Below are 22,461 nucleotides of genomic sequence, written 5' to 3'. Positions count from 1 at the left end.
GGCTCCCGTTCCTTCACCTTATGGGGGAATGGCTTTGGTCACCGATGCAGCCAAGTTGCTTAGGGAGACATTACTGCAGAAGCCAGACATTGGCTGCAGCGGTGAACGTAGCTATGTGCTCAGGAATGGTGTGGCGGGAAACTAGGAATCTGTCAACAGGCGATGCAGGCTAGAGGCCAAGAGTAATTCTTTCAATATTCCTGGAAAACCCCTTTAAACGGTTGTCCACTGAGATGACATTTTTATATATGGTCTCTGCTGCTCGCCACTTCTCCACTTCCTGGTCCTGGCTTGACACACAGGAAATGACAGGGGACGCACACCTGACCTGCCCGAGCAGTATCTACTGCCATTTCCTGCCCACAGTAGGAGGAAGCATAGACCAGCAGCATGGCAGCAGTTGGGAAATCTGTGACGCAAGTAGTGTTTTGTTCCTTTCTATAACCCCTCTAAGCCATATATAAAAAAATATAATCCCGCTGGACAAATATTTGAATCAACATAGCATTTTCATACAGCCAACCAACCTGAATAGCAATAATTGATGTCCACTATTGGTTTGAAAGGTGATCCAATACCTACAAAAGTTAAAAGTTTATATTTCAGTCATTCAGTACTCAATAAATTCAGACGATTTCTATTTTGTCTGAGAGGCTCACCATTCAAAGCGTCCTCCTCTGCTGTAGGCCTGTAAATAGAAGACATCAATTCTCTGATTATTTTTTTTACGGGTTCGCAATTACAGTATATACTCAATGCTGAAGCCTGGCCTGAATGAGCCAGACAGTCATCTTTGGTCATTTGATGGGTGTTGCAGTCAAGATCACTTTGTAGCCCCAGTCTTAGTTACTCCTATTAGGCCCTGCCAGAGTGACACAGATAGCAGACCCTGGCCACAATCACATTGCAGGGGGCCAGTGGGGTGACAGATGGAGTGTCTAACTATTTAGATGCCTTATTTGCTACAGCATCTAAGGGGTTAATCGCTGCGGTGCCTGATCCCTGAGACAACTGTGGGAGACCAGTTTTCAATCAAAGCCAGTATCTTGTAGTGATCACACCAGGCAGATGTCTTAAATTTAAGTTGTTTTGTGCCAAGGGTTAAAGTGTTCAATGTTTCTTCCTAAATTCTGAAGATATTGGATATTTAGATTATGGATAAGTAATTATTTGAACCAATTTTCTTCCTAGCTGTCTTGAGGACAGAGAAGTACTCCAAGGAAACTCAGGAAAATTACTTGGAGGGAAGGGAGAAGCCTTACTTTGGTTTGCTTGCGGAGGATGAATGAGACAGCAACCAATCCTGTAAGAGAAATCCATACAGTATTACAATGAGGAGAGAGAAAATAATTCACCTTCTTTCCAGAACCAAAGCACAATACAATCAGGCTGTGTACTTGTGTGCTCACTACTGTCCTTTATACATGCACTGCTCTGTGTCACATGTATGTCATGGTACATGGACATCACAGAGAGGGCTCCCCATATAGGGCCAGAAATGCTCCCTGCACTACACACAGTTAGCCATTAACCCATTTGTTGGTGAGAAGATTCAGTACTTTGGTATGGTATCAGTCATAAGTATAAATGATAGTTGGATTCCTAACAGGATCCCCCCTGCTTCTGATGCCTAGAACAGGGGTCATGGGTAACCGGAGGAAAACCAGTGAAGATGTGGGGTACTGAAACAAGGTGCTTTGTGCCCTCACTCCCCACCAGTCTGAAAGAGGAAGGGGACGGAGCTTCCTAAAACATGGTGGGCTGTAGTGGAGAAAGACCTCTGCATGGTCACTAAAACTCTATACACCTGAATGGGATAATGGATCGTGAGCACTCCAGCATTGTGAGTGGTTGCTTAAGGGGGTTATTCTGGTTATTTCAAGTTATCCCTAACCGCAGTCACTCCAGCTGTGGTGAAACTACGACTCTCAGCAGGCTCCATTCATTTCTATGGAGTTGCGAGAACAGGCAAGCAAGTTTGCATCTTGGGAGTCGTAGTTTCACCACAGCTGGAGTGCCGGAGGTTAGACACCACAGTCCTATCATCTCTGGGAAACTGCCAGAAATAGTCAAGTGCTTGTACTTGGCCATCTCCAGCAGTGCCATACGGATAAATAAAAGCAGCAGGCCTCATGCTGATCTTTCCATGCCATTCATTTATGGGTTCCCCACGAGGCCACCATTCTAGCGATTGGTAGGGGTCTCAGCGTTCAGACCCCCACTGATCTAATAGTTATTCTGTGCTTAGGGGATAACTTGAAATAATTAGAATGCCCCTTTAATTACACTGCTGTATGGCTGCACCCAAGCGTGACTTGAATGAACATATGTGACCAATTCATGGAGTGAGTATGGTGGAGCTCATTCACAGGTCTAGGGGTATTTTCTTTTGCACAGCTGAGCCAGACGCATGGGTATTTGTATTGCTTTGTGCCTTATTATACATTAGCCACAATAGGAGCACCAGTGCTGGTCGGGACAAGGGGGGCTGAACATACATGTTCTTATGTGTGTGTGTGTGTGTGAGCTCATAGGGCCGCATATTCAACAGATTCTTCTTCATGTTGGCACACTGCAGACTCTGCACTGCTAAACTGAGTAAAGCTGCCAACTTGGGGACATTATGACAACAGAAAGAAGCAGAACTAGGGCACTCTGTCGCACAGCCCACAACGCGGACCGCTCTTCCACTGCTCGTGGAACTTCCTGCCCTCGATTCTGATTACTTAATGCAAGCGGTCAGTGATCCTCCTCTGTCACATAAAAGGCCCCCACATCCACTATCACACACATATCTGAGCATGCACATCATAAGTACACACCGCTAGAAAGGTTTCTTTGGAGTCATCCACAGCTGTCTCCTCGGTTAGTGAGGCTCTCCGGCTGCCGCCATGCACTAAACAAAGGGATGTACTTGTTATTTGCCAATTTTTAGTGCCAGGAGAAACATAAGCAACAAGTGACAATAGACAACAAAATATAATAAGCAATGTTTGGTCATTGATGCCTACTACAGTTTGCTGCCAAAGAATATTATCTCATCAAAAACTCCAAACACTGGACTGTAAAGCACTGATGCCTTAATACACTGGAGGACTCACGTGGATCGAGCCGCAAGGACTGGGAGATCTTACTGAGCTCTGTAAACCCCGCACAGGATTTCACTTGCTTCAAGCTGAAAGGAGGATAGGATTCCATCTATAGGATAGAAAGCTGGTCACAGATGGCAGGATCTTCACAGTGCTCTCACTGAATTACCACTGCTAACAAATTATAATTAACAATAATAATTGTTATATCGCTGGTGCTGAACACTGGAGATATGTCCAATCCTCTCAGAAATATATAGCATATTTAGAACAAAGGTATGATATTTTGCACCGACTCAACTACAAATCAGCTCCCTCAGCCGTCTGCAACAAAAAGTCAAAATATGGAATTTTCTCTCTAAATGGAAACTTATTTGTGCAGAATAAAGAGGATGAGTTGTAGTGTAATACTGATGACCTATCCTCAGGAAAGGATAAGAGTGAGTCCGACTCCCAGCGCCCCCCGCCGATCAGCTGTTTGAAGAGGAAGCAGTGGTCACATGAGCCCCCTGACCCTTTCAAAGTTTAGCGGCATGTTGTCTTGTGTAATTACCACTGCTCTGTCCCATTCCAGTGACGATAGGTCATCAACATTACGCCACTGCACAACCCCTTTAAGAAACAGTGATTTTTCTACCATTCAGTATCTTTTTTGGATACAGATCTGGTGACTGTAGGCACAAAGAATTAGGGGACATTTATTAAGAATGGCATTTTACAAGGAGAGTCTAAATAAAAATAATTACTCTGGTCTTATTGCTGCAAATTTATTCAGAGGCGAGCCCCTTCATTTTGACAGATCTCAGGATCTGGTATGCACTGGAAACTGAAATCTACAACAGGTAGGAGCCGACATGGATTTCTGGGCGCTAGTAACATTACATTTCTCAGCTTGCAGAGATTCCATCCCACCTATGTTTTAAATAGTCGCAAACGTGGCGCAGTCTCAACAACAGGTGAACGAAAGGGCTCCTTTCATGCAAGGAAATCTGGGACCCCTGTTCTCGTGATCAGCTGTAGACCCCCCATCACAATCATATTTATCAACGACCTGGGGATATGATTAATGTTGGCTTCATTTTTTACATTAATCATCGGATGACCGCTTTAAAGTTTAAAGGAGTTGAACCCAGTTGTGTTCTTTAGTTGCTGTAGACCAGGGATGCCCAACCTGCGATTCTCCAGAGTTGCAAAACTACGACTTCCAGCATGCCTGGACAGCATACAGCTATTAGGACATGCTGGGAGCTGTAGTTTTGCAACAGCTGAAGGGCCGCAGGTTGAGCATCCCTGCTGTAGACCATCCACTATGCGGTTCCAGAGCCTCCGCACAGCACAATATGAGCACATGGTTATTTGAGCTGTTGATGCTCACTTGAAGCAGACCGATCTTTTCTCGGATCATTCTCATTAACAATATATTTTCACCAATAGAACTGGAACTCACCTGGTTTTGAACACTATTCTCTGCAACCTCTACAAATTATCGCATGTAAAAAATCCCCAGAAGTTCATAAACATAAGATAAGTAAATAGGGGCGGACTGGGAACTTAAAGCACATCTGTCAGCAAATATTTGTACCTATGAAACTGGCCGACACATGGCATGTGCTCTTGGCAGCTGAAGGAATCTGTGTTGGTCCCATGTTCATATGTGTCCGCATTCCTGAGAAAAATTGTGTTTTAAGATAAGCAAATGAGCCTCTAGGAGCAACGGGGGTGTTCCTGTTACACCTAGAGGCTCTCCTCTCTCTGCAACTGCTGCGACCTCTGCATTTTGACTGACAGGGCCAGGCAGCGGAAACATCATCAGGCGTAGCCATGCCAAAGTCTAGAGGGTGCAGCACGAGCAGAGCCTCCATGTGTAATGGCAACACCCACGTTGCTCCTAGAGGATCATTTGCATATATTAAAAACATAATTTTTCTCAGCAATGTGGGCACATATGAACATGGGACCAACACTGACAGAGGCTCTTTAACCACTTCAGCCCCCAGTGCTTAAACACCCTGAAAGACCAGGCCACTTTTTACACTTCTGACCTACACTACTTTCACCATTTATTGCTCGGTCATGCAACTTACCACCCAAATGAATTTTGCCTCCTTTTCTTCTCACTAATAGAGCTTTCATTTGGTGGTATTTCATTGCTGCTGACATTTTTACTTTTTTTGTTATTAATCGAAATTTAACGATTTTTTTGCAAAAAAATGACATTTTTCACTTTCAGTTGTAAAATTTTGCAAAAAAAAACAAGATCCATATATAAACTTTGCTCTAAATTTATTGTCCTACATGTCTTTGATAAAAAAAAAATGTTTGGGTAAAAGTTATAGCGTTTACAAACTATGGTACAAAAATGTGAATTTCCGCTTTTTGAAGCAGCTCTGACTTTCTGAGCACCTGTCATGTTTCCTGAGGTTCTACAATGGCCAGACAGTACAAACACCCCACAAATGACCCCATTTCGGAAAGTACACACCCTAAGGTATTCACTGATGGGCATAGTGAGTTCATAGAACTTTTTATTTTTTGTCACAAGTTAGCGGAAAATGATGATTTTTTTTTTTTTTTTATTACAAAGTCTCATATTCCACTAACTTGTGACAAAAAATAAAAAGTTCTATGAACTCACTATGCCCATCAGCGAATACCTTGGGGTCTCTTCTTTCCAAAATGGGGTCACTTGTGGGGTAGTTATACTGCCCTGGCATTCTAGGGGCCCAAATGTGTGGTAAGGAGTTTGAAATCAAATTCTGTAAAAAATGACGAGTGAAATCCGAAAGGTGCTCTTTGGAATATGGGCCCCTTTGCCCACCTAGGCTGCAAAAAAGTGTCACACATCTGGTATCTCCGTATTCAGTAGAAGTTGGGGAATGTGTTTTGGGGTGTCTTTTTACATATACCCATGCTGGGTGAGAGAAATATCTTGGTCAAATGCCAACTTTGTATAAAAAAAATGGGAAAAGTTGTCTTTTGCCAAGATATTTCTCTCACCCAGCATGGGTATATGTAAAATGACACCCCAAAACACATTCCCCAACTTCTACTGAGTACGGAGATACCAGATGTGTGACACTTTTTTGCAGCCTAGGTGGGCAAAGGGGCCCATATTCCAAAGAGCACCTTTCGGATTTCACTCGTCATTTTTTACAGAATTTGATTTCAAACTCCTTACCACACATTTGGGCCCCTAGAATGCCAGGGCAGTATAACTACCCCACAAGTGACCCCATTTTGGAAAGAAGAGACCCCAAGGTATTCGCTGATGGGCATAGTGAGTTCATGGAAGTTTTTATTTTTTGTCACAAGTTAGTGGAATATGAGACTTTGTATGTAAAAAAAAAACAAAAAAAAAAAACTTAATTTTCCACTAACTTGTGACAAAAAATAAAAAATTCTAGGAACTCGCCATGCCCCTCACGGAATACCTTGGGGTGTCTTCTTTCCAAAATAGGGTCACTTGTGGGGTAGTTATACTGCCCTGGCATTTTCCAGGGGCCCTAATGTGTGGTAAGTAGGTAAATGACCTGTGAAATCCGAAAGGTGCTCTTTGGAATGTGGGCCCCTTTGCCCACCTAGGCTGCAAAAAAGTGTCACACATCTGGTATCGCCGTACTCGGGAGAAGTTGGGGAATGTGTTTTGTGGTGTCATTTTACATATACCCATGCTGGGTGAGAGAAATATCTTGGCAAAAGACAACTTTTCCCATTTTTTTATACAAAGTTGGCATTTGACCAAGATATTTATCTCACCCAGCATGGGTATATGTAAAATGACACCCCAAAACACATTCACCAACTTCTACTGAATACGGAGATACCACATGTGTGACACTTTTTTGCAGCCTAGGTGGGCAAAGGGGCCCAAATTCCTTTTAGGAGGGCATTTTTAGACATTTGGATACCAGACTTCTTCTCACGCTTTGGGGCCCCTAAAATGCCAGGGCAGTATAAATACCCCACATGTGACCCCATTTTGGAAAGAAGACACCCCAAGGTATTCAATGAGGGGCATGGCGAGTTCATAGAAAAAAAAAAATTTTGGCACAAGTTAGCGGAAATTGATTTTTTTATTTTTTTTTCTCACAAAGTCTCCCTTTCCGCTAACTTGGGACAAAAATTTCAATCTTTCATGGACTCAATATGCCCCTCAGCGAATACCTTGGGGTGTCTTCTTTCCAAAATGGTGTTATTTGTGGGGTGTTTGTACTGCCCTGGCATTTGAGGGTCTCCGCAATCATTACATGTATGCCCAGCATTAGGAGTTTCTGCTATTCTCCTTATATTGAGCATACAGGTAATGAGATTTTTTTTTTCCGTTCAGCCGCTGGGCTGAAAGAAAAAAATGAACGGCACAGATTTCTTCATTCGCATCAATCAATGTGGATGAAAAAATCTCTGCCAAAAAAAGAAAAAGGAGGGGAAAGGCGTCTGCCAGGACCTAGGAGCTCCGCCCAACATCCATGCCCACTTAGCTCGTATGCCCTGGCAAACCCGATTTCTCCATTCACATCAATCGATGTGGATGAATAAATCATTGCCGGGATTTTTTTTTTTATATATACACAAAGTGTTTGCCAAAGTATATGAACACCGCCACCTCCTCAGCTCATATGCCTCGGCAAACGTATCTTTTACTGCAGAGGAGAAATCTCGTCTTGCAGCGCCGCATACACCGACTTGCGTGTAATCTGACAGCAGCGCAATGCTTCTGTCCGAATGCACATCAGTGCTGCAGCTAGTCGATCGGTTGGTCCACCTGAAAGGTAAAAAAAACAAAACAAAAAAGAAAAAACCAGGCCGCAAAGCAACTACTTTATTAACTTTAGAACAGAACATATTAACTTTTTTTAACTTTTGTAACTTTTTTACTTACCGGTAATTTTTTTTTTGTTTAGTTTTTTTTACCTTTATAGAACAAACCTCTCCTTCCCCATGGGACAATGTGCAAAGCGCAAATCGCCCAAAGATGTGGCGAAGTACGTTATGCACTTTATCCCAGGTGAAAGGAGAGGTTTGCAGCAGCTGTGAGTAAAAGGGCCCTAATAGCCCTGTGTGCCTGTCCTGTGAGATGCAATCCCTATGCTAGGTGTACCTGTGTGTGGTACTTCCGGAAACACTCACCTAAGCATAGGGCAGGGTGGTCAGGGCAGTCAGGACAGAAATAGCGGGTGTCACGCCTTATTCCACTCCTGCTACAGACACGACATTTTTTCGGGGTGGCGGTTGGGTTGAGGTACCAGCAACGACACTGGGGAAATGTCGCTCGTGTAGACGGCTAACTACACTGGTGGATGGGGCCACGGAACCTCCTGGGTAAAGGAGGTTCGCGATGATCTCTTCCTGGAATTTGAGGAAGGATCCTGTTCTCCCAGCCTTACTGTAGAGAACAAAACTATTGTACAGCGCCAATTGAATTAAATATACAGACACCTTCTTATACCAGCGTCTGGTTCTGCGGGAAACTAAATAGGGAGCCAACATCTGGTCATTGGAGTCCACCCCTCCCATGAGCGCATTATAGTCGTGGACTGAGAGGGGCTTTTCAATGACACGGGTTGCCCTTTCAATTTGGATTGTCGTGTCTGCGTGAATGGAGGAGAGCATGTAAACGTCACGCTTGTCTCTCCATTTCACCGCGAGCAGTTCTTCGTTACACAAGGCAGCCCTCTCCCCCCTTGCAAGACGGGTGGTTACAAGCCGTTGGGGGAAGCCCACGCGACTAGTTCGCGCGGTGCCACAGGCGCAAATCCGTTCTAGAAACAAATGCCTAAAGAGGGCCACACTTGTGTAAAAATTGTCCACATAAAGATGGTACCCCTTGCCGAATAAGGGTGACACCAAGTCCCAGACTGTCTTCCCACTGCTCCCCAGGTAGTCAGGGCAACCGACCGGCTCCAGGGTCTGATCTTTTCCCTCATAGATCCGAAATTTGTGGGTATAGCCTGTGGCCCTTTCACAGAGCTTATACAATTTGACCCCATACCGGGCACGCTTGCTTGGGATGTATTGTTTGAAGCCAAGGCGCCCGGTAAAATGTATTAGGGACTCGTCTACGCAGATGTTTTGCTCAGGGGTATACAAATCTGCAAATTTCTGGTTGAAATGGTCTATGAGGGGCCGAATTTTGTGGAGCCGGTCAAAAGCTGGGTGGCCTCTGGGACGGGAGGTGGTGTTGTCGCTAAAATGCAGAAAACGCAGGATGGTCTCAAATCGTGTCCTGGACATAGCAGCAGAGAACATGGGCATGTGATGAATTGGGTTCGTGGACCAATATGACCGCAATTCATGCTTTTTTGTCAGGCCCATGTTGAGGAGAAGGCCCAGAAAAATTTTAAGTTCGGAAACTTGGACTGGTTTCCACCGGAAAGGCTGGGCATAATAGCTTTCCGGGTTTGCGGTTATAAATTGTGTGGCATATTGGTTGGTCTCTGCCACGACTAAGTCCAAGAGCTCCGCAGTCAAGAACAGCTCAAAAAATCCCAGGGCCGAACCGATTTGAGCCGTCTCAACCCGAACTCCAGACTGGGCGGTGAAAGGGGGAACTACAGGTGCGGCTGAAGTTGGTGACTGCCAATCAGGGTTTGCCAGCACCTCAGGGACTCTAGGGGGTCTACGGGCCTGTCTGCGCGGTGGCTGCGACGGGGTAACTACTGCACGTGCCACCGTACCAGCTTCAACTGCCCTTCTGGTGCTCGCTACTTCACCAGGTTGTACGGCAGTGCTGGTACTAGGTCCAGGAAGGGCTGCGCTGCTGGTGTATGCCTCACCACGTGATCCGGCAGCGACAGCCCCACTCTGCTGCTCTTGAAGCGGATCCTGCGTAACCTGTGGTCTAGCGACACGGGGCCGGGTACGCCTGGTGCTGCCAGGGACCTCAACCTCCTCGTCCGAACTTTGGGTCAGAGAGCCACTGCTTTCTACAGGTTCATATTCTGACCCGCTAGATTCGTCAGATGAGGGTTCCCACTCCTCATCCGACTGGGTCAGAATCCTGTAGGCCTCTTCAGAAGAATACCCCCTGTTTGACATTTTGGACTACTAAATTTAGGGGTATTCCCTGAGACTACCCAAGAAAAAAAGCAAACCTGTCTTACAAAGGGGAGGCTAGCGAAGTACCGGAGGCCGCTGCGGTTGATAAAAAATATCAAAACAGATTTTTTTATCGCCGCAGTGCGTGTAAAGTGAATGTGCAGTGATCAAAAAATATATATTTTTTGTCACTGCGGTGGGGCGGGCGTGGGTGAACGCACGTGTGGGCGACCGATCAGGCCTGATCGGGCAAACACTGCGTTTTGGGTGGAGGGCGAACTAAAGTGACACTAATACTATTATAGATCTGACCGTGATCAGTTTTGATCACTTACAGATACTATAAAAGTACAAATGCTGATTAGCGATACGCTAATCAGCGAATAAAAGTGACTGCGGTGCGGTGGGCGCTAACTGACGCTAACTACCTAACCAAGGGGCCTAAACTATCCCTAAAACCTAACAGCCAATACCAGTGAAAAAAAAAAAGTGACAGTTTACACTGATCACTTTTTTTCCTTTCACTAGTGATTGACAGGGGCGATCAAAGGGGTGATCAAAGGGTTAATTGGGGTGCAGGGGGGGTGATCTGGGGCTAAGGTGTGCTGTTTGGTGTACTTACAGTTCAGTCTGCTCCTGTGCTGGATCCAACCGACGAAAAGGACCAGCACAGGAGCAGAGAAGCCATATAACAGATCATATTTACTAATATGATCTGTTATCTGGTTTGTGATTCGATTTTTTAAAAATCAGCAACCTGCCAGCGACGATCATTGGCTGGCAGGTTGCTGATGCAACTCTCCTCGAACTTTTGCCGGCCCGCGATGAGCATGCGCGGGCCGGCTGTGACCGAAATCTCGCGTCTCGCGAGAAGACGCGCCGGCGCGTCCACTCGGAATGAAACAACCACCTCCAGGACGCGTCTGTGCGTACAGCGGTCCGGAGGTGGTTAAAGAGGACCTTTCATCTAGCAAAAAAATGTGAACCAAGTGTCATGATCTGTACAGCGGCACCAAGGGATCTCACTGCACTTACTATTATCTCTGGGCGCCGCTCCGTTCTCCTGCTATGTCCTCTGGTATCTTCGGTCACTTGGTTATAGTAGGAGGAGTCTGCCCTTGTTCTCCTGGGCGTCTCCTTCTCCCAGGCTGTAGCGCTGGCCAATCGCAGCGCAGAGCTCACAGTCTGGGAGAAAAAAAACCCCTCTGCACTGCAATTGGCTAGCGCTACAGCCTGGGAGAAGGAGACGCCCAAGAGCAGTCTCCGCCCAGTATAACCAAGTCCCCTAAGTCTCCGCCTACTATAACCCAGTGACCGAACATACCGGAGGACATAGCGGGAGAACGGAGCGGTGCCCAGGGACAATAGTAAGTGCAGTGAGATCCCTGGGGGCCGCTGTACAGATCATGACACTTAGTTCACAATTTTTTGCCAGATCAATGTGGCCCTGGGGAAAAAATAAAAATAAAAATTGCCCCATGTTGTAGGCAGTTCCGAATTGACAGGAGGCAAGGACAACACAAGTAGGCAGGGACACCTCAAGTAGGTGGGTACAACATTACCATAGTGCAACACACAATACCACCTCAGCAGAACCAAATAACACAGTGTAGGTCAAAATAACACCCTTAAAGCTGCTCCTTTGTGGTGGGGCAGGAAGCCATCTGAGGACATCTGCGGCTGCCAATCAGGTATATAAGTCCTGTACGGTAATTAACAAGGAGCTTCAGGTTGTTATATACGCGGCTGGCAGCTGTGAGTAGGGCTCAGGAGCCCCCACGGACAACGGCCCACCGGGAAGTTTCCTGTCGACGTCTATGGCCAGTCTACCCAGTCAGTAAACTACTCACCTTCTACCCACAATCATTCCATGGCCAAATACTCACAAATGACATCTCCTTCCAATCCGGTTTGCTGCAAATAATAGCTGAACCTCTTTACCATGTCTACGAGCTTTAATGTATTGGATTGCTGCCATACTATAGGCTTATTAGATATCTGCACCAACATGTAGATGCACCTCAAAGTGACCAAATTATGCAAGAACCTTAATGTGTTAATTTCTTACCAAATCTGCAGGGTTCATTTCTCTTTCAGTTTGGTTTTCAGGATTTTTAAGTTGTTTCTGCAGTATCACAGTTTCTCTGTGACCTAAAAAAAACAAAAACAAACACACAATTACTTTAATTGACAATTCATTTAATTGACTCAAATAAGAGCATGTTACCAGTGAGCTGCACAAAGACTTATGTCAACCAAACTGTATTGTTCCTACGATGGAAGAAAGCTATAGTTACGGCGTCTGATATTATGGACTGGATGCTAACTAGAATTTACATTAAAATAAACATCACCACCTCAACACAACAAAATAGGGGTAATTTTCCTGGTTACCTATATCCAGGAGTAATAAATAAACATCCGATTAAAACTCCAGTCCCTGCTTCTTGTGCCAGCCGCTCTCTCTCCTTTACAGACAGGGTTCCTGTTTAGTCATCTAGCCTGGCCCTATCAAACAAGGAGAGGGAGGGGCTGAAAGAGAAAGCAGGAGGAGCAAGGGTGCACAGAGTGGTTTGGGCCCGCCCTTGGTGCACTTAACTACTCACTTGAATGAATGAAACAATAAATGACTAAGGCTGGGTTCACGTCACGTTTTTCTCATCCGTTTAAGGTATACAAAAAAACAAAATATGTTAAACGGATGCCTCAGCAGACTGATGCTATATTGTGGCATCCATTCAACATATAGTTCCATGGAGAAAAAATAATAAATATATATATATATATATATATATATATATATATATATATATATATATATATATATATATATATATATATATATAATTTTTTTTTTTTTTTTTACCGGACTGTGCAGGATACAAAAGTGTGGGGTGCTGCGCTTTTGTATCAGTTTAACGTACACATCAAACAGATGGGAACCCACCCAAAATAAAAAGTATCATTACATGCAGTGGGGCTAGCTCTACAAGGCATTGTGCCTGGTCTACCAGTGAATATCCTGGTGACAGATTCCCTATAAGTCATATCTACTGAAAAGGGATTGGTAAAGATTTGATCTAGTAGTTTAATAAAAAATAAAATCCCAGCCAAAAAGTAACTAAAAATGTAGATTTGCATTAATGTTCGTCACTCCGCTTTTAGCAGTATGGTGACCGTGGAGAATTCAGTGCATTCCCAGAATTCCTGACATTCGCGTTGTCGATAGAATTACTTGATATTTATTCAAAGTATATAGCAATCAGAAAAGGACTGAATGTTTTGGATCGTCCAAATCCTTTAAAGGGGTTGTCTGCTTTTGCCATATTGATGACCTTCCCTCAGAATAGGTCATCAATATCAGATTGGCGGGGGTCCCGACTGCTGCCATCCCCACTAATCTGCTGTTTGAAGAGAATGCAGTGCTCATACAAGTGCTGTGTTCTCTTCTTCTGTTTACCTGCGTGCCGTCAACAATGCAGTGGCGAACAGGTCAGTGTAATTACAGCTCCGTCATCCCACTCCCTTCAATGGGATGGCTCCCTTCTATTCAAGTGATCAGGAGCTGTAATGTGATACTGATGACCTACCCTGAAGATAGGTCATCAATATAGCCAAAAGCGGAGAACCCCTTTTCAGGAATTAAGTGAAAAGGAAACTAAAACGTCAATCTTGCCTTCCTCTCCACCTGTACATCTTGCTTACTCCAGGTCATACCCGTTAAGGTTGATCTGTCTTTGTGCCATATACTTTACAGTCAAGAAATGGTGGAAAAAAAAAAAAATGGCCCCATGTTGTAGGCAGGTCCAAATTCATAGAAGGCAGGGCCAACACATGTAGCCAGGGAAAACAGAAGTAGGTGGGCACAAAACACAGCTCCAGCAGAACCAAATAACACAATGCAGCACAAAATACTACCTTTGCAAAACCAAATAGCAGAGTGCAGCACAAAATACTGCTGCCCGCTCCATAGTATGAAACCTTATCGTCCTAAGGACAGCAATACAGTTGAGGGCCATTGCAACAGCTGGCCAGGGGGCATAAGTGCCCGATGTCCCTACATTAATTAATGCCGAGAGCATCAGATCTTTATGTACCTGGCTGGCAGCCAAGAGGAGGTCGTATGCTGTCCCCTGGGCATCGGCCCACTGGGAAATTTCCCTGTAGGGTCGATGGCCAGTCCGCCTGTAGCCACTTATAGGAGATAGCTGAGCAGTTGGCCAACAGATGTCTCTCCCTGCACCCCAAAACACGTACAGATGAACACAAGTGTTCTGAATGGAGAGAGCGAAGCAAAATGCTGCCAGACAAATGCTGTTGGCCCTGCCTTCTATAAATTTGAACCCGCCTATAACATGGGACCACTTTTGTTTTTTACAAAGTTTCTGGACTGTAAAGTATATGGCACAAAGACAGATCAACCTTAACAGGTATGACCTGGAGTAAGCAAGATGTACAGGTGGAGAGGAAGGCATGAAAAGGGGTTCTCCGGCTGCATCTTATCTCCCTGAGAACAAAAGCTTCAGACGTGCTGAAAACCATACATCTTTACTGCTAAATGATAATGGCAAGTATAAACAATTAAAATTACTAATTAGTAAATGATAAATTTGGTATTATACATACCAACAAACGCACCAAATTCCACAGTGTTCTCTACTTTTGAGGATCTCGGTTGAAGGGACATTTCCAGCTTTGATGCGATTTCCATTTGATTTTTTAAGCATGGCTGGTTCGGCGTGCTTACAAAAAAGGTAGCAGAAGGCGAAGTACTGCTTGGCATGCTACTGGTGGAAATACCAGGATATTGATTTTCAGTGAGCGATACAGGTCCTTGTGCACGGTTTGGCAGTTCTGTAGGACAATCAGCAGTAGAAACTAAGGCACCTCCAGATGGACCAGCATCTGGAATATTTAGTTTTTCTCTCTGAGGTGGAAAATAGTCACCCACCTTTTTTCCTACAGTATGTCTTTCATCTCTCAAAGAAACGTTGAAAAGATAGTTACTGTTGGCCTCGGGACTTCCTTGTGGAAATGATGAGCCAAAGAAATTATTTTTCCTCATGGAGGAACGTAGAGGGCCATCATCAACCAGATTCTGTCCTAAGTGCTTTGAAATGCTCAGTTCACGAGTGATTTCATTATGAACCTTGCTGGCCTCAGATGCTTTTTGTGCAGTAAGTGTTTTCAAAGTATCTACAGTAAGAGCAGACAGGTCTTGCAAGTGTCCAATCTGTGAATCCAAAGAGTGTAAAGACCGCTTGATGTAGTTCACTCGATCTCCAACCTCTTTGATTTGTATAGACATCTGTTCAACCCTAGAAATTCAAAAAACACTAATTTAGACGTGGAGACTACATATAAACTAGCGTCAGAATTAATACATTAATAAAATCATTTACCAAGTCATTTCCTGCTGTGTGGGGACATCAGCAAGAAGTCGAGCACAGACAGGAAGGGGAGACAAGAACCATTGGGACAGCAGTGGTGGAGGATCGGCGAGGTGAGTTTAAGAGTGTTTATTATTATTTTTTAGCCCTTTAATGGGCATAGTTTTTTTTTGTATTGGAATACCCCTTTGAAGCAAGAGAAAGCAGTCCCCTTTGGCTTGACTTTTTATTCACTTTACCTTTGTTAAACCTATATTATTCCTGTATATTAGAATCCACTGTAAACACTCTTGCACATTCAAGTGATATCCAGCATAGTACTTTTGAGGCACATAAATAAAAATTAAAAGTAATGTAACTTAGTAAACACTTTACATAGCCGCTTCCAGAGTTGCTTGTACAAAATTCTATTCGATGTGTAACAGTTATCTTATTTCCCTTACAATACACTGCTTTGTTCACAAAACAAAAACAAATTCTGAGTTTAAAAGGTTTGTGTCTCTGGTTCTACTGACATCATACAAATACAAGCAGTACAAAATAAAAATAAAAAAACATTTGCAAATGTATGCTTCTTTTAAAGGCGTTGAAAAGTATTACTGAAAAGTATTACTATGCAATGAATGGGGTATATTGAAGTATTTTTGCAATATACATTCATATGTTGTGCATTTTTAAAGTACATTACAGTTTACTCTCTGGTAGCGCCGCCTGCTGTTTATCCATCTGCTCCACCTTTTCCTGCATTCAGAGGTGGACTGACATACTCAGTATCTTCCCTTCCTCTCAGGGATCTTATAAAGAAGCAGGTGATGCAGTCCAGACACCTTTCATTCATCCCTACTTCTAAATTCATAGAACTACATAAATATGGTATATTTCTCTCTAGACATTGGAGAAGGAAATTGTAGAGGCATTACATACGATATGTACCTCTTGGCCTATCGGTGAGGGACTATTTTCTATGTGGGGGAGGAAGGGGTTAACAAGAGCCAATTACAATGCATCCCAAGAGATGCAGGTGCCTGACTGTCTCATGTGAAATGCTGCTCACCCACAGAAGGGGAGGAAAGTCCTGCAGATTAGGCCCAATTCACACAACTATTTTTGCGCCACATCAGGTCTAGATTTTTTGCGGATCAGATGTGGACCCATTCATTTTAATGGGGTGGCAAAAAATGCAAATAGCACACTGCATACTGTCCACATCTGTAAGTCTGTTCTGTTGCCCCGCAAAAAAACGGACAATAGGTATTGTTAACAATGAGGTCACCATATTTTTTTACAGATCCATGTTTTGCAGACTAGAAAATACAAATGGTTGTGTGAATACACCCTAAGCAGGCAAGTTGAATTTTTTATTTTTTTTTAATGTGTGCGATATCCCCCTTAATGGAGAGAAAACCACAAACTGAAATACTGAAAAGTGTCATACAGTGGTGAAGTTTGGAGATCTGCTTCAATCACAATCTAAAGCATGGACAAAACAACTTGAAAGTGCTAAAAAATCCTCACAACACAAAAAAAAACAAGATGCATACAAGCCACCCACCAAAAAAGATGAAGTATACAACCCAACTGTAATGAGTACCTATGATCAACTATAAGGTGTACCTTTCAGATGTAACACGAATTCTCTCTTCACTTCCCAAGTGAAATTTATCATCTTTTTCATTAAAATACATTTCAACACAAAGTTCCTCAAAATCATGAAGCTTCTTCTGGTCTTCTTCCGTTAAAAATAATTCTATAAAAAAAAAAAATGTAAACTGAAACATCCATGAAGTACATAAAATATAGCTTTAAGTAACATGGGACTGCCAAAAGTTACTTCATGGAGCAAAATACACTAGGTTTTAAACTTTCTGAAAATCAATTAGCATATGAAGGCAATGTATATCCAGGGATAAGAAATAGATATATACAGTGGAGGAAATAATTATTTGACCCCTCACTGATTTTGTAAGTTTGTCCAATGACAAAGAAATGAAAAGTCTCAGAACAGTATCATTTCAATGGTAGGTTTATTGTAACAGTGGCAGATAGCACATCAAAAGGAAAATCGAAAAAAATAACTTTAAATAAAAGATAGCAACTGATTTGCATTTCATTGAGTGAAATAAGTATTTGAACCCTCTAACAAAAAAAGACTTAATACTTGGTGGAAAAACCCTTGTTTGCAAGCACAGAGGTCAAACGTTTCTTGTAATTGATGACCAAGTTTGCGCACATTTTAGGAGGAATGTTGGTCCACTCCACTTTGCAGATCATCTCTAAATCCCTAAGGTTTCGAGGCTGTCTCTGTGCAACTCTGAGCTTGAGCTCCCTCCATAGGTTTTCGATTGGATTAAGGTCCGGAGACTGACTAGGCCACTCCATGACCTTAATGTGCTTCTTCTTGAGCCACTCCTTTGTTGCCTTTGCTGTATTTTTTGGGTCATTGTCGTGCTGGAACACCCATCCACGACCCATTTTCAGTTTCCTGGCAGAGGGAAGGAGGTTGTCGCTCAGGATTTCACGATACATGGCTCCGTCCATTTTCCCGTTTATGCGAATAAGTTGTCCTGTGCCCTTAGCAGAAAAACACCCCCAAAGCAAAATGTTTCCACCCCCATGCTTGACGGTGGGGACGGTGTTTTGGGGGTCATAGGCAGCATTTTTCTTCCTCCAAACACAGCGAGTTGAGTTAATGCCAAAGAGCTCTATTTTGGTCTCATCAGACCACAGCACCTTCTCCCAGTCACTCTCTGAATCATTCAGGTGTTCATTGGCAAACTTCAGACGGGCCTGCACATGTGCCTTCCTGAGCAGGGGGGACCTTGCGAGCCCTGCAGGATTTTAATCCATTGCGGTGTAATGTGTTTCCAATGGTTTTCTTGGTGACTGTGGTCTCTGCTAATTTGAGGTCATTAACTAACTCCTCCCGTGTAGTTCTAGGATGCTTTTTTCACCTTTCTCAGAACCATTGACACCCCACGAGGTGAGATCTTGCGTGGAGCCCCAGAGCGAGGTCGATTGATGGTCATTTTGTGCTCCTTCCATTTTCGAACAATCGCACCAACAGTTGTCACCTTCTCTCCCAGCTTCTTGCTAATGGTTTTGTAGCCCATTCCAGCCTTGTGCAGGTCTACAATTTTGTCTCTGACATCCTTGGACAGCTCTTTGGTCTTTCCCATGTTGGAGAGTTTGGAGTCTGCTTGATTGATTGATTCTGTGGACAGGTGTCTTTTATACAGGTGACTAGTTAAGACAGGTGTCCTTAATGAGGGGTGACTAATTGAGTAGAAGTGTCTAACCACTCTGTGGGAGCCAGAACTCTTAATGGTTGGTAGGGGTTCAAATACTTATTTCACTCAATGAAATGCAAATCAGTTGCTATCTTTTTATTTAAAGTTATTTTTTCGATTTTCCTTTTGATGTGCTATCTGCCACTGTTACAATAAACCTACCATTGAAATGATACTGTTCTGAGACTTTTCATTTCTTTGTCATTGGACAAACTTACAAAATCAGTGAGGGGTCAAATAATTATTTCCCCCACTGTATGGAGAAGGAGTGTTACAAGACGCTTCTGTGCCTAGGACATCTATTGTAACAGCAGTCACACTGCGGTTTTCAGAAGGAAATGAAGTCATTGGGCTGTTTACATGGACTTTTTTTTTTTAATGAACAGTATAGTGAACAGTATATAAAATCTCTCTGAAATCAATGGGGCCATTTAGACAGGAGTATACATATCGAACGGTTATTAAAAGTGGGTGCACTGGTGAAAAATAGCCTTTTAGAGGTTAAAAAAAAACAAAAAAAAAAAAAAACCACATTACTCATCTTCTGATACACTTGCACACGGGCAAGACAATCATTCCTCACTTGAAGCAGAAGGACCTGTGCTCCTGGCGCGATGACCTAACCATGCGGGGATCGCATCACACTGGTAGCACAGGTCTGTCAGCAACAAATGAGGAGCAACTATCCCTGCGCATTGAAGTGGATGAGGTATTTATTAACACAAGCAGAACTGGGGGCATTATTAGTAGGGATGAGCAAATCGACTTCAGATGAAACATCCGAAGTCGATTCGCATAATACTTCGCTTGCATACTATACCGAGCGAGCGCTCCATACAGTATTAGAATGTATTGGCTTTGCATAATAACTTCAGAAATCAATTTCTACTGTTAAAAAAAAATAAAAAATAATTTCCCGAACTCTGGTTCGGTTCCAAGTGGCTCATACATTCAAATTCTGTATGGAGCGCTCACTCCGTACAGTATTCAAACGAAGTATTATTGCCCCCTGCCACCAATGAGATCCAGTCCCACTTCTACCCAAGGACTGGTATTCTTGGAGATTAAAGCCTCATGCAGACGTCCATGGAACACTGTCCGTGAGATACCGAACTGGCATTGCAGGAGCACACGGCGTCATAGCAACCAATGACGGCGTGCGCTCCTGCAAAGCCAGTTCGGGATCTCACGGACAGTGTTCCACGGACATCTGCATGAGGCTTAAGTCAGGGGAGGACATATTTGCTGTGCACAACTGTCTTGGTTGCTCCAGTATCAAGCAAAAACTGGACTACTTCTTTATCACCCAGAGTGAGGGATATCATTGGGGCCGGACTTGAATCTGCTAAAATGTTTAAGGGCACAGCCGATACTGGACTGCCCGTTTCCTAATCTTGGCTAGCCATCCCTAACAACGTGGGTGTCTGTGGGGACAGTGATCAGGGCACGGTCAGCAAAGAATACAACCCTCTCGTGTGGTGTGGACGAGGAGTACCACACACAGCACAACACTCTCTCCAATCTGGGTTCTGGTTCCCGCAGACTCTGCAGGTCCATCCCCCAGGACCATTATAGGGTGGCAGACTTTTTCCTTCCTCTGTTGGGGAGGCGGTTTAACATTATCATGATAACATTCCTAACCCGACTTTCTCTGTCTCTCTACACTTGCCTCACTACTCGGAGCCAGACCTCTGCCTGTTCTGTGAGCATGTTATCTTTCAGCCACCCTTTATTTTATTTCCCTACATGCTTTTTCTCACTAGTACTCAGTTTACCATCGGGTGGGGGTTTGGGTCATGTCTACACCTTTCATTATCTTGCTGATGTCCTTTACTGCCGGTCTACATTCTTTCTTCCTTACTACTTCTGCAGCATCTTATAAAGACAGAAAGAACCAAATCTGTCCGGAGACCATTTCCATCCCAATCCACTCCTCCTGTGCTTTTAGCAGATGGGCAGGACCCCCAGGGCCGAGTGCACACACCTTGATGGCTCAGGTTCCGACTACCCCTACCCACTCCACTGTGATTGATATAACAAATGTTTTCTTTTCAGTACCACTACATTCAGACAGTTGGTAGTTGTTTGCCTTCACACATGAGGGTAAACAGGATACCTGGGTGGTACTGCTGCAGGGAGCCCAGAACTCGCCCAGTATGTTTACTGCAGCCATGACACTCCTGTCCTTTTTTAGCTGATCATGGCTGCAAGGTAAAGAAGGGAAAAAAATAAAAATAATTCTGTTTTGCCGCATTACTGTTACCTTCATTTCACCCCTGAACGCAAGAAGGCTGTGGTGGGCACCCCTTTGCCCAGAAACATGAATGCACTGAGGACACTTTGGGGCCTTGTTCCTTATTGCAGACCTTGGATAAGCAAGTTTGATGCAGCCTCTTTATCTTTTAGTCCCTTACACTTTATAAATGAGGTGGTAGATACCTTTATGCCCTAAACCTGGCAATTTTGTGTTCCACTGCACCAGGCTATCAGATTATTACATTTAGATTGTATTGTATAGAAGTGAATGGCCATGCCTCAGCTGTCCTCACCCAACTGCATGGCCAACAACAACGCCCAGTGGCATATTATTCAGACAGACTTGACCCTGTGGCCAGAGGTGCCCCTTTCAGCATCAGAGCTGTAGCAGTTGTACAACCAAAGCTCTGAGATAGTCCTGAACCACAAAAGTGACAGTACTTGTTCCTTATGAAAGTACAACCCAAAAATCTTTTTGTTGCTCGCTATGTGGGAATGCAGTGTTCTATTTTGTTGCCCAACAACGTTACTGTCCAAAGGTGTAATACGTTTAATCCGGCCAACCTGTTGCCTCTGGAGCAAGGGGGAGGGAAGAGTTAGGGGATTTAAAAAAAACTTCTCTTACAGATCCGGAGGAAGAGGCTCATGACTGCTTGTAGAATATGTCGCGAGAGACAGCGGGTGGTAAATCAGTCATTAGATAATCCAGATCATGTGCTCTTTGTGGATGGATCGAGGTATGGCCAGGATGGCAGGTACTACACGGGTTGGGCATTGGTGACTAAGCATGACACTAAAAAAGCATAATGCTTACCACCACACATGTCTGCCCAAAAAGCACAGCTAAGGGCTCTGGAGATGGCTTGCATATATGCAGATGGGAAAGCAGCCAACAGTTACGCTGATTCCTGGTGGCCCATTTGGAAGCCAGAGACTTCCTGACCGTTTCAGGTAAACCTATTAAAATGGGGAAGCAGTGAGGTCTCTTATGGAAGCCCTCATGTCGCCAACTTGAGTGGCGGTAATAAAAAACAAAGGTCACTGTAAAACAGACTCAGAGGAGGCAAAGGGAAAAGCCGAGGCAGATCAGGCGGGCAACAATGGCTGCCAAATTGCCTAGGCAGACCCCTGGACACAGCTCAAATAATTCTTCCTGTCTCCTTGGAAGTTCTTAAAGGGAGCCGGTCATCAACTTTATGCTGACCATACTAACGGCAGAATAAAGTAGAGACAGGTGAGTTAATTACAGCGGTCTGTCATTTATAAGTAAAAAGTAAGTGGTTGCCGAGAACCAACATCACAATCATTGCAGACTGGGCCTGGAAAAGAGTCCCGGCCACCTGAGAAGAGTCCTGGTTATTCATGAATTCCTGCTCTCCCTGCTGATGATTGACGGTCTTCAAC

At 44.0% G+C, this 22,461-nt stretch overlaps 1 protein-coding gene across 1 annotated transcript in view; it reads right to left on the bottom strand.

Moving 5' to 3' along the window:
* TRPM7 (transient receptor potential cation channel subfamily M member 7) overlaps positions 1 to 22,461 on the bottom strand; it is a 146,919-nt gene that overhangs the window by 7,105 nt on the left and 117,353 nt on the right. Inside the window, 8 exon segments of the mRNA XM_040415068.1 lie at positions 528 to 578; positions 660 to 688; positions 1,263 to 1,303; positions 2,823 to 2,896; positions 3,102 to 3,198; positions 12,193 to 12,275; positions 14,751 to 15,442; positions 17,129 to 17,261. Of these exon segments, the coding sequence (XP_040271002.1) occupies positions 528 to 578; positions 660 to 688; positions 1,263 to 1,303; positions 2,823 to 2,896; positions 3,102 to 3,198; positions 12,193 to 12,275; positions 14,751 to 15,442; positions 17,129 to 17,261 (1,200 nt within the window).

The sequence above is a fragment of the Bufo bufo genome, chromosome 1 (genome assembly GCF_905171765.1).
Source record: "Bufo bufo chromosome 1, aBufBuf1.1, whole genome shotgun sequence".
NCBI classification, from domain to species: domain Eukaryota; kingdom Metazoa; phylum Chordata; class Amphibia; order Anura; family Bufonidae; genus Bufo; species Bufo bufo.
The sequence above is the reverse complement of the archived record's forward strand: the minus strand, read 5'-3'. Positions and strand labels throughout refer to the sequence as shown.